Source organism: Entelurus aequoreus, linkage group LG04 (genome assembly GCF_033978785.1).
Source record: "Entelurus aequoreus isolate RoL-2023_Sb linkage group LG04, RoL_Eaeq_v1.1, whole genome shotgun sequence".
Taxonomy (NCBI): domain Eukaryota; kingdom Metazoa; phylum Chordata; class Actinopteri; order Syngnathiformes; family Syngnathidae; genus Entelurus; species Entelurus aequoreus.
Window position 1 is genome coordinate 44,843,163 of NC_084734.1, and position 16,620 is coordinate 44,859,782.

The window sequence follows — 16,620 nt, forward strand, 5'->3', positions numbered from 1 at the left end:
AGAACCACAATTAATAAATATTTTTCAGTGAATAACTTATTGTTCAAATCTGTATATAAATATGTACATAAAGTGTTGTAATTATATTGTAAAATGGATGGATGGATGGATGGAGGTTTAAAACAAAACTGTTATTATTAATTAGTAAGTATACATTTTTTGAGCCTTTTTAGAGAAAATCATATCATTGTAGTAAATTATGCAAATTACTCGATGATGTCATGGTGACCACGCCCATAGCCACGCCCCCACCGCCACAGGTATCTTGGCAGTTTATGGGAAACACTGGTGACGTGATACTATCTTCCCATTATTACACCAGTCATTATTGACGTATATACAAACACCACCGCCTTGGGATTTACCAGTGGGAGATTTGCTCCTGTCCGCCCGAAACATAGTTAGCCCCTCGATGCTAACTGCCTCGTCCGGAACGGTTGGTTTCAACCACGTTTCTGTTAGAAATATGGCGCAGCAGTCTCTCATCTCGCGTCTTGCATTTAAATCCAGCTACAAGTAGTCCAGTTTGTTCTTCAGGGAGCGGACGTTTGAAAGCAGAATGGAAGGAAGCGGCGTTCTGTGGGGATTAGGCTTTCGCTTTGTTGTTAGCCCCGCTCGGCATCCCCACTTCTGCTTCCGATCACACCGCTTACGTGTCTTCCGTTGATGGTCCCCGCTGGTACTTGACTCGGCTGCGTCAAAGGCCGCTGGATGTAGCCGGCGAAGTATTCCCATGCTAGCGAGGAGGTCCAACGTACACGCATCTTTCAGTCCAAAACGGCCCGATCTGTCCACATCCAGAATTGTCTGGCGGTCGTATGTGACCACGGAGTGTCTACGCTGTAAGCCAGTTTTTGCACATGATGTGGTATTATTTGGGTCATGACAGGTTTTCGCCAGTAAATACAGTAACTGGTACACGATGTGGTGTTATTTGGATCATGACATGTTTCTGTCAATGTGTTTATTGACATGTTACTGTCAATTGATAGTGTAGTTTGCATATGATGTGGCATTTTTTGGCTCACGACATGTTTTTGTCAATAGATAGAGTAACTGGTACATGATATGTGGAGCATGATGTGATATTAATGATATCGATGATACATTTTTTATTTCAACAGACAAATACTGTATATGAAACATGATGCTGTATGCTTTGGATCCAGATTGGTGACTCTGATAGAAGACAACTGATGTGGTATTCTTTGGATGATGATCTGTTTCTTTTACAGGTATATTTCACCCTGTTTTATATCACATTTTTCTAGTTTCAGGAACTAGTGTTTATTTCCGACATATAAAAAAAGTAAAAGCAAAGTGTACATTTAAAAGTGTCGTCTTAATTTTCCCTCAAACCATACTTGCCAACCTTGAGACCTTCAAATTCGGGAGATTGGGGGGGGGGGGTGTGTGTGTGTGTGTGTGTGGGGGGGGGGGGTTGAGTTGGGGGTGGTGGGGTTTGGTGGTAGCGGGGGTGTATATTGTAGCCTGGAAGAGTTAGGGATGCAAGGGATTCTGGGTATTTGTTCTGTTGTGTTTATATTGTGTTACGGTGCGGATGTTCTCCTGAAATCCTTGTTTGATGTGGGTTCACAGTGTGGCGCATATTTGTAACAGTGTTAAAGTTGTTTATACGTCCACCCTCAGTGTGACCTGTATGGCTTTTGATCAAGTATGTCTTGCAGTCACTTTCGTGTGTATGCAGAAGCCGCATACAACATGTGACTGGGCCGGCACGCTGTTTGTATGGTGAAACAGCGGACGCGTCGACAGGTTGTACAGGACGCTAAAGGCAGTGCCATTACGGCACGCCCTTAATAATGTTGTCCGGGTGGAAATCGGGAGAATGGTTACCCCGGGAGATTTTCGGGAGGGGCACTGAAATTCGGGAGTCTCCCGGAAAAATCGGGAGGGTTGGCAAGTATGCCTCAAACCCAGAGCTACAGAAAAGGAAAATAGAAACATGTGTCCTTTAAATGAGCACTGATGCTTTAAAAATGCAGGGTAAAGTATGTCAAGCGCTGCAGTAAGTAGTTTGGGTCAAAAAAAGGCCACACATCATCAAAGACTCCAATGTTCCTCAGTTTCTTTAGAAAGACAAAGTACTTGCACAAATGAACCAGAACATCAGACAGATTCTTTTATTTTATTTTTTTTAAAGAGGCTGCGCTTTTCTCCTGTTATTAATTATTCCTGCTGGTTCGACATATTAAATGGTATCACTGCTCAGTGGCAGAAGTGTTATACTGTGTCAGCTTTTCAAGTAGTTCATCTACACTTTAGATAATGAAGACCAGGAAGCATGTTGATGTGTAGACCGTGTCATCAATCATTCATTCTGACATTTCCTTTCAACTGACGCCCCTGCTTGTGCTCATACATGCATGCACACTCACATGTGCGCGTGTGTGTGTTAATGGGTTTGTGTGAGTGTTGGGGAATGGTGACAGGTGCCTTGCTGCAGCTTTAATGATCCACGGTGCGGCAGCGGCAACGGTGGTGACTTCCCTTTGCCAACAAGGCGTGACATAGTTTGAGACTAAACGTAAAGCGACAGATTGGGCCAGGTGACAAAGCGGGTCATGCCACTGTTTTTTTACTATTATTAACTCTTTTTTTTTTTTACAAATTTTGGATTTGTTATACGTGTCCACAAATGTCCACTGCATAGGAACCAGGCTCTCTGAACAATCTATCCATTCATCTGTTATTCACTCAATCCGTCTATTCATTTGTTTATCCATCCATAATTTTGCCATCCATCCTTCTGTCTATCCCTGCATCCATTGCCATTATCCTCCCATCCATCCATCTGTCCATCCGTTTAACATGCTTACATCCATACAACAATTCGCCATTTATCCTTTGAGCCGTTTGTCTGTCCATCCATTCATCCGCCTGTCCTTTTATCCATGTATTCTTCTATCTATCCATCTTTACAGCTGTCCGTTCATCCATTCATCAATCCTTTTGTTCGTCCGTCCTTACATCTGTCCTTACATCTATAAAGCTGTCCATCTGTCCTTACATGCATGCATCCATCCATGTGGTCTCTCCTACAAGCTAACATGCTAACAAAGGAGTGACTTGTAGCTAATGGCTTCATCCCTCCAAGCGTGCTCTTAGCAGGCATGTTCAAGCAAATTGAAAGTGGCTTTTTTTAACGAAGCGAATGATGGGACGGCGCTTACGCTCGGAATGCACAGGTGTACGGTGATGGACGCAATCAGCACAATGATTGGTGGTGAGGATCAGGGTGCTCCCAGCCTGGAGGTCTGACAATGGAGGGTTGGTTCAGGGTCCTGCAGAAAGTGGGCGGCGTTCGTCAGGCATGCTAATGTCGGACGCCGTGATGGAGTACGTGAGCGACGTGTAGACAACATTTATCAAGCCGACGTAGCACACAAAGCTCTTTGTTTGATTGCTTCAATTAGTTGGAGCTTATTTGCTTCCCCCGCAGAATCCTTCAAAAGGTTTTTGTTGTTCTTTTTGTGTTGATGAAGACAGTTTTGTATGCTTCCGCTGTGAGAACAAAACACACTTATTTTTTTCTTCCGCCTCAGAGGTATTTTGTTAATAGGGTGTGCACCACAGAGGAGCTGCTTAAAGGGAAACTTCGGTTTTTTTCAACCTGGGCCCTGTTTTCATAATTTTTTCTGTATATGTGAGTGCTGGATAAAACATTTTTTGAGGTCGCGCCAGTATTGAGCAGGGCAGGCAGCCTCCAGCCCAGCTAACGCTCGTACACAGGGCAACTGGCTCTCGTCAAAATTCGGCCTATAAACATGCATTTTTTTCACACTGACAGGCTCAGATAGTTACAATGAGTGTCCGACAACATACTAGAAAGGAGAAATTAACGTATGTCTCTACCTTTAGCTGGAGATCGCTGTGTGTTGTGAGCTGTGTCCAAATCTCACCACGCTACAAATCTCGTTCCGAAATCTCGCGATAACTCGCGACAAAACACCGGTGGAAAAACAGTTACCTGACTGAGGTGAAGAGAGATGACTGAAGTGATTTTCTGCCTCCACTATAAAACTAAAATAACAGTCTTCGGTAATCCAACAGAAAATCACTTCAGTCATCTCTCTTCACCTCAGTCAGGTAACTGTTTTTCCACCGGTGTTTTGTCGCGAGTTATCGCGAGATTTCGGAACGAGATTTGTAGCGTGGTGAGATTTGGACACAGCTCACAACACACAGCGATCTCCAGCTAAAGGTAGAGACATACGTTAATTTCTCCTTTCTAGTATGTTGTCGGACACTCATTGTAACTATCTGAGCCTGTCAGTGTGAAAAAAATGCATGTTTATAGGCCGAATTTTGACGAGAGCCAGTTGCCCTGTGTACGAGCGTTAGCTGGGCTGGAGGCTGCCTGCCCTGCTCAATACTGGCGCGACCTCAAAAAATGTTTTATCCAGTACTCACATATACAGAAAAAATTATGAAAACAGGGCCCAGGTTGAAAAAAACCGAAGTTTCCCTTTAAGTGTACATTTGTTTTACTGCTCCACAGACTTTCTTTCTTTTCTTTTTTTCTCCACGGAAGACAACTTTTTGACTCGTTCTGTCAGCTAGATCGATGCCAGTTGTGGTTTTCACAACAGACTATTGCTTGTATTCCGACAAGTGATTTCTTCTCGGATGTGAAAACCAGTGGTGGTCAACCAAGCTAAGATTGCTGTTGTACAGCAACTATCTGAGTACAAAAGAGGCTTAAATCTTCCTGCAAATATCAGATACGAGCAAAGAATCAAACTATGCAATGAAATAGATCCCTATACTATATAAAAAAAAAATATATCAAATGATATAGGATTATTCCTCAGTGAACTTCCCAAACATATTGAATTATCGTGTGCTCCAGACATCATTCTTCCCGACAAAAGAGATGAAAACTTGAAAAAGCATTGAGGGTCTACAACTTCTTGGGTCAAGGAAATTGGTATCAAGACTCTCCAGGTTAAATCATGCATCGTTTTTGATCGGGTAAGCTTGCGATTCATGATTTAACTTTGCGTCTACTGCCATGTTTGTTGTTGTTGCACGCCTCGTTTACGAGTACACGTGTTTTCCCTTTCTTTATCAAAATATAACTATAGATGTCAACATCGTGTATGTGCTGAACGCTTCATTTATGACTGCTGCCTTTAGTAAAAGCTTAACTCTTTTAGGTTTTGCTCATGTGATTTATTGTATTTTTTAAGACTGTTTCTTAAGAAATACAAGTAATATCAAGAAAATACTTAAATGGGAAACACTAAATGTTAAAAGTCTATCAAACGAACCTTAAACGAAGTTATAACTGCAAACTTGTGCATTCTTCGGCTCTGTTCCCTTGGACTGGTGTGCTCGCTACTTTTGTTGTCGTCTTTCATAAAATCTTGCACTCTTTTGCCCTTCTTGATTACCTCTCGAGGAACTTTTAAAAACATTTTATCCTTTTCGCGATTTAAACGGTTCTTACATCCGAAAACAACGCAAGCATAGGGTACTTTTCTTCGAGAAAGGCTAAATGGCGCCTAGTACTTATTTAGAACAGACGCTGGCTTGACCCCCACACATATTCAATGAGGCGGACATGAGCTGGATGTGACATAATTTTGAATCCGAGCAATACCTTAAAGGAGCCATATGTAATAATCTGGCCAGAAATGGTATTGCAATCACGGTCAAAATTCTGTGGAACTTCAAACTTCCACTGCCTCTTACTAGAGGTTGATGTGCTGGGACCATAATAGCTGAATAGACAAGTGTTTTGTCAATAACAAATCTCTAACCAACACACGTTACACAGAAATTAGGCTATTTTCAGGAATAAGTATGTCATGCCTACAACAAATGGCAATCATTTGGTTATTTTCAGTACTATCAGAAAACAAGGACTAAAACAAACTACAACCAACACTAGCAATGGTTATAGTGGTGAAAATAAGTAGAGCATGCTTAGCAGCCTAATGTACACCCAAAACTAAAGAGGAGACATTTTACCAAGGTATGCCTATAGGCTGTCATGTTCGTGTTTGAAGGATGAGGCTGTTGATAGCAAGTAACTTAACTTTTTAATGATTCACGTTCTCAACAACATACATGTCTCTTTCATGCAGTCTTGTTCTACCACCTTATGTGGCCCGGTAAGCAGCATACTAACCAGTACTGCCCCCTAGCGGTCATACCTGTAATAACATCTGATCATAACATCCCCCTTTTTCTAAGACAAAATGTATTGACACAACTAATCACATTAACTGGGTCAGTTATTTTAACAAATTCTCATTTAGTCTATCTCTGACACATATGTGCAGTATGAACAATTTCAAATTGCATAGGCTATCTCAAATCTGAGCCAATACTATTTATAACACTTCCACAACAATCAATATACATTTTGTTCAACATATTTAACATGCATATTGACATTTCTTTGTTTACAAGTTCAGTCTATCAGGCCTTTTGATTTCTCTTGTGGACCTTCTTAACTCAGGTTCATTTGGAGTAGGTGTGTTACAGTCAGCGTTACAGTCCATAACAGGTGTGGGTATTACCTGAGATTCACCACAAGTTACACTGAGCTCACCAACAGTCCCTTGAGGAGTCTTTAACAGACTGCGATGATTGCGTCTAAGGATTTGTCCATCATCAGTTCTCACCGTGTACGATCTTGGAGAAACTTCTTGCAGGACTGTTGCTTTTGTACTCCATCCATCAGTATCCTCAATCCTGACTGTGTTGTTGGTAGTCAGTGGAGGAAGACGCTTGGTTGTGTCGTCATAAAATGACTTTTGCATCATCTTCTGTTGTCGTAGTTTATGTTCAATCTTTGAGGGATTATTTTGCTTTATTATATTGTTTGAATGACTCGGCAAGGTTGTTCGTAGCTTCCTCTTCATCAACAGTTCAGCTGGTGATAGTCCACACTGAAGAGGTGATGCTCTGTAGCTCAATAAAGCCAGATACGGATCCGAGTCACTGTCAGCTGCTTTCTTTAGGAGTTGCTTTAGAATGTGAACTCCTTTTTCCGCTTGCCCGTTTGATTGTGCATAATGTGGGCTTGACGTCACATGCTGGAAATCATATTGCACTGCAAACTTCTGCCATTCTCTGCTGCTGAAGCATGGGCCGTTGTCGCTTACTACAGTGTGTGGAATGCCATGCCTGGCGAATATAGATTTAGCATGTGTTATTACACAAATTGACGTTAAGCCTGCTAGTAGCGCCATTTCAGGGAAGTTTGAGTAGTAATCTACTACCACTAAATAGTCTTTACCTCTGAGATGAAACAAGTCCATTCCTACTTTGTGCCATGGTGCGGTTGGCACCTCAGCAACCACCATAGGCTCTTTGCTCTGCTTGTTCCTGTGTTTCTGGCATGTTTCACATTTATTTATGAGTGTTTCAATGTCTTTGTTCAGTCCGGGCCAGAAAACCGACTCTCTCGCCCTCCTTTTGCATTTTTCAATGCCGAGATGGCCTTCTTGTATCCTGTGCAAAATGTCCATTCTCAAAACCTGTGGAATAACAATCCTGCCCTTCTTCAACAGCAGTCCATCCACAGTACTGAGCTCACCTCTGACGTGATAAAATTGTGGACATGAGCCAGCCGGCCATCCCTCATCCATATTCCTCATGACATGCTGTAGCTCAGCATCCGTTGCTGTAGCCTCAGCTATTTGTCTTGACTTTGTGTCTGACACAGGCAGTGTAGCAGGCACCATGTTCACATGACACTGTACGTCCTCATCTGTTGCACTCACACTGTCGCCTGTAGTTGCTCTGGATAAGGCATCAGCAAGGATTAGGTGTTTACCTGGAGTATATATCGGTTCAAAATCATACTTTTGCAATTTCATCATCAACCGTTGAATCCGCGGTGACATTTCATTCAGATTCTTTTTGATGATGGCAACCAGCGGTCGGTGATCAGTTTCAACTGTGAAGGACGGCAAGCCGTATACATAGCTATGAAACCGCTCCAAACCATATGCCAGTCCCAAACATTCTTTTTCGATCTGAGCGTACCGACATTCCGATTTTGTCATAGCTCGAGATGCATAGGCTACCGGTTTCCAGTGCTCACCCTCAGCCTGGAGTAGAACGGCACCAATACCATCTTTGGAAGCATCGGTTGACACTTTTATCCTCTTTGTGTGGTCATAAAATGACAACATAGGTGCTGTAGTCAGTGTGTTCTTGAGTTTTTGCCACTCATGCTCATGTTTCACTGTCCATTTAAAATCACAGTCCCTGTGCAGAAGCTCTCGTATGCAAGATGTCTTTGCTGTCAAATTGGGAATGAATTTACCTATAAAATTGACCATCCCCATGATGCGTAGCACACCGGTTTTGTCTGTGGGCCTTGGCATGTTCTGTATTGCACGTATTTTTTCTTGATCTGGTTGGACACCACTTGCAGACAGCTTGTCTCCAAGGAAAAGGATCTCCTGAACACCAAACTCACATTTACTCTTGTTTAGTTTTAGTCCATACTTTTTTATGCGTTCCATAACTCTGTTTAGTCTCTCATTGTGCTCTTGGGCTGTGGATCCCCATATGATGATGTCATCAATGTAGACTCGAACTCCATCCAAGCCCTCGATGATCTGCTCCATTGCTCTGTGAAATATTTCAGGTGCTGACTTTATTCCAAAAGGCAGTCTGAGAAAGCAGTGTCTGCCGAAGGGCGTATTAAAGGTACAGTACATTGTGCTGCTTTCACTCAGTTTCAGCTGCCAGAAACCTTGTGAGGCGTCAAGCTTTGTGAAGTAGCTGGCACCTGACATTTCACTGATGATCTCTTCACGTGTAGGTATTTGATAATGTTCACGCTTAATGCTCTCATTTAGATCTTTAGGGTCCATACATATTCTCAACTCACCATTCTTTTTCTTTGTGATGACCATTGAGTTGACCCAGTCTGTGGGCTCATTAACCTTTTTGATCACCCCCAGCATGATCATTCTGTCGAGTTCTTTCTTTAGGCTGTCTTTCAGTGGGGCTGGAACTCTGCGTGCTGCATGCACAACTGGTTGGGCATCTTCTTTCAATTGTATTTTATATGTGAAGGGCAAAACACCAAAACTCTTGAAAACATCTGAAAAGTTCTGAACAATTGTTTCCATAGAGTCATTTGTTGGGATAATGCTATACACTCTTTTCACAAGTGCTAGTTCTTCACAGGCTCTGTCACCCAGAAGTGATTCACGTCCCTCATTAACAACAAAGAAGCATAGGTGGTGCACTTTTCCTTTAACTGTGACACTCAACCTTCATGTGCCCAAACATTTAATTGGTTGTCCATTGTAGTCTTTAAGTCCAGATTCTTTTCTTTTTATTTGTGGCTTGTTTTTCATTGCCTTTACATCACACATGCTTATGAGATTTGCTTTTGCACCCGTGTCCAATCTCATGGTGACTTCAGTCCCATTTATCATTAGAGGAGCTATCCATTTATCTTCTTCATTGTCTGGTTTACTTATTTGTTCACTTTCCAAATTTACCATGCCAACAAAGAACGTGTCACTGAGATCCAGCTCATCTACTATGTTTACAGTTTTACCTTTCTTCCCCTCTTTCCATTTGGAGAAGCACTGTTTAGCAAAATGATTCTTGCCTTGGCAACTTGAGCATTGCTTACCAAACGCTGGACATTGTCGGTGCTTGTGCTTCGTGCCGCAGCGCTTGCAGCTTATCATCACGTCCTCCGTCTGCCGTGCAGGCCGGGTCTGTGTACGCTGTCACCGCTGGTACGACACTGCTCCTACCGCTGTCGCTCTGCGCCGAGGCGACTGCAGACATCTCGCTGAACGTCCTCACGTGCTTTTGGGACAGCTCACTCGCCTGGCAGATCTTAATGGCTCCCGCCAGCGTCAGCTCCATCTCTTGTAGTAGCCTCTCTCTGACCTTTTTATCCTCCACACCGAAGACTATCTGGTCCCGGATCATGGAGTCCTTCAGCGTCGCGAAGTTGCAGGACTGCACCTTTAGCCGCAAGTCCGTCAGGAAGCTATCAAATGGCTCATGCTGCCGCTGCGTACGAGACCGAAACACGTACCTCTCGTACGTCTCGTTCTTCTTCGGAGAACAGTGAGCGTCAAATTTGCTAAGCACTACATCCAACTTTCCATTATCATCAGGAGTGTCAAACACAAACGTGTTAAATACTTCTATGGCCTGTGGCCCTGCTATCGTTAGAAGCAGCAATACCTTTCTCGCCTCCGGCTTTGTCTCGTGTCCCATAGCCGCAATGTACAGGTGAAACTGCTGTTTGAAGGTGCGCCAGTTCTCGTCGACATTCCCCGTTAGCTTCAAACTCTCCGGTGATTTTAAATCCATGTCGTCAAGTCCAGTTTACTCCTGGTACCTTGTCATGTTCGTGTTTGAAGGATGAGGCTGTTGATAGCAAGTAACTTAAGTTTTTAATGACTCACGTTCTCAACAACATACATGTGTCTTTCATGCAGTCCTATTCTACCACTTAATGTGGCCCGGTAAGCAGCATACTAACCAGTACTTGCGGTCATACCTGTAATAACATCTGATCATAACATAGGCTACTGTTTCAAACGTGTCAGATTGCCATATAACTTGGTACATGTAGTCCACAATATGCAAACACGAATGAGGAATTATTTTATCATGTGATTTGGCTGTCTCCATATGTTTCACATTGCCATGACAGCCATGCTAATGTTGGAACCCATTTCCTCAGCGTATCAGCATATTGAGAACGAAACAGGCACTGGCACTACCCACATTCTCATAGGTTTTATTTGTCAAAAATATATTTTGCCCTGTCAGTTGGATGACACATCAACATACAGGCTAATGGGCATATATTTCCCCTGTTAGCCTATATGTCGATGTGTCATTGACCGGGCTAGCATGCTTAGTATTACACTAGTGTGATGGTGCTTCGCTCCTAAGCATTCGTTGCACAAAGATACTAGCTTTGTTAGACAAGATCATAGACTGTATTGGACAATATAATTTACATACAAAATGTCAATTTCCATTTATTACAAGTAATTAGAAAACGTAAATGCCTGACTTACCTATCAAGGAGGAAATGAGCAAGTTTGGCATCAGATGAAAAAATCTTCTCCGCCTTCAATTGTCTCCATCTTTCAAAGGCATCCCCGATACAAATCCTCGTTTTGTTCCTGGCTTTGTCACGAATAAGTTGAGAATCGTAACAACGCGTTTTAGATTTACTAAGGTTTAACATGTTTAGTAACTTTACCTAGCTAGATGAAGATGGTGGTGCGTAACTGGCAACCTGGATGTGACACACACTCAAGGACTTTTTAATTGGTCAAACAGTGAGGGCGGGGCATCGAAATGAAAACAATAACAATATTTCGGGGCTGTAAATCTAATTTTGACATGAGCTACCGTTATCAGTTATAAAGGTATTTGAAAAGAACATGATATATTAATGCCTTTTGACATATCAGGGCCGTTTAATGATGATTTGACATTAAATTATTATATATGGCTCCTTTATCTATCACAGGCTGTTTTGTGGAAATTTTAAAATGCAATAGATCAATAAGGAACATTTAGTCTCTCAGAGGTCAAGCTTTACTATGTAAAGTGCTTTGAGTCACTAGAGAAAAGCCATCCATCCATTAATTTTCTTCCGCTTATCCAAGGTCGGGTCGCGGGGGCAGCAGCCTAAGCAGAGAAGCCCAGACATCTCTCTCCCCAACCTTTTTGTCCAGCTCCTCCCGAGGGATCCCGAGGCGTTCCCAGGCCAGCCGGGAGACATAGTCTACCCAATGTGTCCTGGGTCTTACCCGTGGCCTCCTACCGGTCGGACGTGCCCTTATCACCTCCCTCGGGACGCGTTCGGGTCTGGCTCCTCTTGATGTGGAGGAACAGCGGCTTTACTTTGAGCTCCTCCCGGATTATAGAGCTTCTCACCCTATCTCTAAGGAAGAGCCCTGCCACCCGACGGAGGAAACTCGTTTTGGCCACTTGTACCCGTGATCTTGTCCTTTCAGTCATAACACAAAGCTCATGACCATAAGTGGGGATGGGAACGTAGATCGACCGATAAATTGAGAGCTTTGCCTTCCGGTTCAACTCCTTCCTTACCACAATGGATCGATACAGTGTCCGCATTACTACAGACGCTGCACTGATCCGCCTGTCGATCTCACGATCCACTCCTCCCTCACTCGTGAACAAGACTCCGAGGTACTTGAACTCGCCCAGACGCGGGTCACCGGGGCCCCCCTCTGGAGCCAGGCCCGGAGGTGGGGTACGATGGTGAGTGCCTGGTGGTCAGGCCCAACCGGGCACAGCCCGAAGAGACAACGTGGGTCCCCCTTCCAATGGGCTCACCACTCATAGGAGAGGCCATAGAGGTCGGGTGCAATGTAAGCCAGGTGGCAGCCGAAAGCTTGACAGTTGGCGGTCCGATCCTCAACTACATAAGCTAGCTCTTGGGATGTGGAACGTCACCTCGCTAGGGTCGGGAAGGAGCCTGAGCTGGTGCACGAGGTGGAGAAGTTCCGGCTAGATATAGTCAGACTCACTTTGACGCACAGCAAGGGCTCTGGAACCAGTTATCTCGAGAGGGGCTGGACTCTTTTCCACTATGGCGTTGCACGCAGTGAGTGGCGACGGGCTGTGGTGGCAATTCTTGTTGCCCCCCCGGCTCAAAGCCTGCACGTTGGAGTTCAACCCAGTAGACGAGAAGGTAGCTTCCCTCCACATTAGGGAGGGGGGACTGTTGTTTGTGCTAATGCACCAAACAGCTGCTCACAGTACCCACCCTTTTTGGATTCCCTTGCGGGAGTACCGGAGAGTGCTCCCTCAGGTGATATAATGAAAGGATTCTTTACTTTTGGGACATAGGGCTTGACTTTCCCTGCTAGATTAGTTTCACCCATTAAAATCTGCAAATTTGAATACAAATTGTGGTTTAAGTGCAATCTCAGCTTTTCAATTCCCCATATACAGTATTAGCCCCAACGTGTCATCATTTAAGGAGTGCTTTACACACACTCATCAGTTTTGTTGCATTTAAAGGGCAAACTAGGAAGTGCACGACCTCTTTCCTTGACAAGCTGACATCAGCGGTGCTCTTTTCAATACAGTTAACACAAGGTTTTGTTTTTTTGTTCATTGGTTGGCTGTGACCTTGCTGACGACCACCATCTTGTCTCCGTGTGTCGCTCAGGAGGCCAAGCTGCGCGAGCTGCTGGACGTCAGCACGCTGGCGGGCAAGATGGAGAACAGGATGCTGACGGTGGTGAGCGGCACTGACATGGTCAACATCACTTACCTGAACTTCATGGCCTTCCAGGAGGAGACAGCCAAGGTACTCCAACACGTACAATAGTGAACATACGTTATAATATTTGGGGGGTTTATTGTTTGTTTTGCTGCCCCAGATATTAATTGTAACAGACTACAAACCTTAATTTCCTCTCTCAAAGGCTAAAATTGATTATTATTATTTCAAGCCACACAAAATGTCCAAGTTGGTCCATTAAAATTACGTCCTCTCTGGTCGCCATGGTATCTGCAGGGATTAATTTTGTCTTATTAACAGCAGCCAGACTGATGATTTTATTCAAAGGTTCAATCATTACTTATGGTTGATTTACAAATGCATCCAAGCCACACATGCTAAATGCTAACACAACAAGTTGTTTTACTCACTAAAACAGTAATGACTCTGAACACCAACACCGCGCCAACACATCACAAAAGATGTCATGGCTGGTCCACTCACACTGTAGCCCATAAATGAGAGCATGCTTAGGTTGCCGAGGTGACACTATTCTCCTTTACAGTACAAGCCAGATCTTTCTCAGATGTTCACATATTGTTGCTTTAAAACGCTGAAGAGGTGAATAATTATAATTTTACAGTGTGGCTATGTTTGTACAGTAACAGTCCTCAACTCTGAGCAATAGTATTACCATTAACATAAAAACGAGGTGTCCAGGCTTGTCCACTGGTATGTCAAACTCAGCCGTTGTGGCAATGGCAGAGATGCTGTCACATTTTTAAAGGCTGGGTAGGAACTATAAGTGTCATGTCTGTGTGATCATGTTTTGTTTTGTTTAGTAATTGGACTCTTTAATTTCTGTTTACGCTCCATTGTTTTTGTTTCCATGACTACCCATTAGTTTTCACCTGTCCTCATGTCACGCACCTGTCTCACGCTTTGCACTCGCACCTGTCACTAATCATGTCACTGCTATTTAAGCCTGTCTGTTTCTGTTGATCGTCCTGGTGACATCATCCATACTACCTCTGCTACCCATGATATTCCTGTTACTATAGTTCATGCTTCATGCCATGCCACAGTAAGTGTTTTTGTTTCGTGTTCATAGTTAATTGCCTTTGTGCTAGTTTTTTGGTTTCATTAGTCAAGTTTGTTCTCCGACATTGTGCGCGCCTTTTGTTTGCTTCCTTTTTTGTAGTTTGTTAGTGTTTAAATAAATATGTATTTACCTTCACGCCGTGTCCGGTCCAAATCCTTTGCACCATGGGAAAACAAACCACGCCATAGTCCACGCCTTGACAATAAGGTTTTAAAAGTTTTATTTTGGGGTCAACATTGTTACATATCATTGCTTTAAACATGAAGCCAATTAAGTGACATACATATGGACTAAAACAACAACAAACAAACACTTTTGTCTGATTATTTTATCGTCCGTTAAAAGTTGTACAATAACATTAGCGTTACTGCTACTACTGGAAAATATAATTGGTGTCCAGGCTGGTCCACTGGTATGTCAAACTCAGCTGTTGTTCCAATGGCAGAGATGCTGTCACATTTTTAAAGGCTGGGTAGCAACCATATGGTTTTAAAAGTTTTATTTTGGGGTCAACATTGTTACATACCATTGCTTTAAACATGAAGCCAATTAAGTGGCATATACATATGGACACAAAAAAAAATGTTGTCTGATTATTTTATCATCCGTTAAAAGTTATACAATAACATTAGCATTACTGCCACAACTGGAAAATATAATAGGTGTCTAGGCTGGTTCAGCAGTGTTGTAGACTGCAATAGTAAAGGACGCCAGGTCGCCATGCGAACGTCCAGAGACGTGTCGCTAATTTTTTGGACCGTGCCGCAACTAAATGATTTTAAAAGCCTGAGTAAGAGGTCCAATTGTCACATATAGTTGCTTTAATCCGCCCTTTTGCCCAATGTTTCTATTTTAATGTAATTAATTAGTCATTTGTGTGTGTGTTTTTTTTTCTTACAGGAATGGGCGGAGGAGCTCTTTAGTTTAGCGTCCAACCTCCTGGTGCAGAACATGTCCAGAGAGGCCTGCCTGGACAAAGCGTACGGTGTCTGCACACTCACACACACACACACACACACACACACACACACACACACACACACACACACACACACACACACACACGCGCGCGCGCACACACACGCACACACTTACACACACACATACAAATAACACGCCATAAATTGTAGTGTCAAATAGATGTGCGCCTGACCCAGCCGATAACCTTTAAAGCACGTCTTTGTCATTAGTCAGCGTCACGCCGCCTCTGACCCGGTGTAACAAGTGTTAAGCGTTGTTTGATTCCTCTCAGTCGTCGTTTCTTGGCACCGGACCGTGGAATGAAACTCACTCTGAGTGACCTTAAATATGAACGTTCCACCGCAGAAAGGCTCCTATGCGTCTCCCGGTGACAAAACACAGCTATTTGTTGTTTATTTGCGAACGCTATCACCTTTCACTTCCCTCTCCCTTTTCCAGGAGGCAAATTAACTTATGTGGCAATAAAAGTGGCCATTGACCGCACAGCGTGCCTACAGATGGCAGAGTGAGCAGGCTGCATGGTCACGCTGGTTGCTCACAGCAAGGTGTTGTTGTTGTGCACCGCATGCTACAAAATAAAGTGATATTTTTTCTTAAGAAGGGGAAGGAGGCTGCTTTCCACCGTGCTAAAGTGTACACAAACGAGGTGTATGCTCACAAGTAGCATGTGGTTACATGTGCACAACAAACAAGTTATTTGCTGGTTTTACATTACTTAGATTAAAATATAACTTGACTAGTTTAGCATTCACACTATACATACATGTGTGTATGTATATATGTATGTATGTATGTATGTATGTATGTATGTATGTATGTATGTATGTATGTATGTGTATATATATGTATGTATGTATGTATGTATGTATGTATGTATGTATGTATGTATGTATGTGTGTATATATTATATATATATATATGTATATATATACCATATATATATGTATATATATACATCTACAGTGTATATATATATATATATATACACATATATTCACACACACATATATATATATATATATATATATATATATACAGTATATATATACATATATATATATGTATGTATATATATATATATATATATATATATATATATATATATATATATATATATATACATATATATATATATGTATGTATATATATATATATATGTATGTATATATATATATATATACATACATATATATATATATATATATATATATATATATATATATATATATATATATATATATATATATATATATATATATTTAAATTAATTACTGCTCTGTATTTTTATAAA

The 16,620-nt window shown here is 42.4% G+C and overlaps 1 protein-coding gene across 1 annotated transcript in view; it reads left to right on the forward strand.

Annotated features, from left to right (window-relative positions):
- The window catches only part of plcb1l (phospholipase C beta 1-like), a 283,584-nt gene that overhangs the window by 168,654 nt on the left and 98,310 nt on the right, over positions 1-16,620 (forward strand). Inside the window, 2 exon segments of the mRNA XM_062044959.1 lie at positions 13,193-13,333; positions 15,249-15,328. Of these exon segments, the coding sequence (XP_061900943.1) occupies positions 13,193-13,333; positions 15,249-15,328 (221 nt within the window).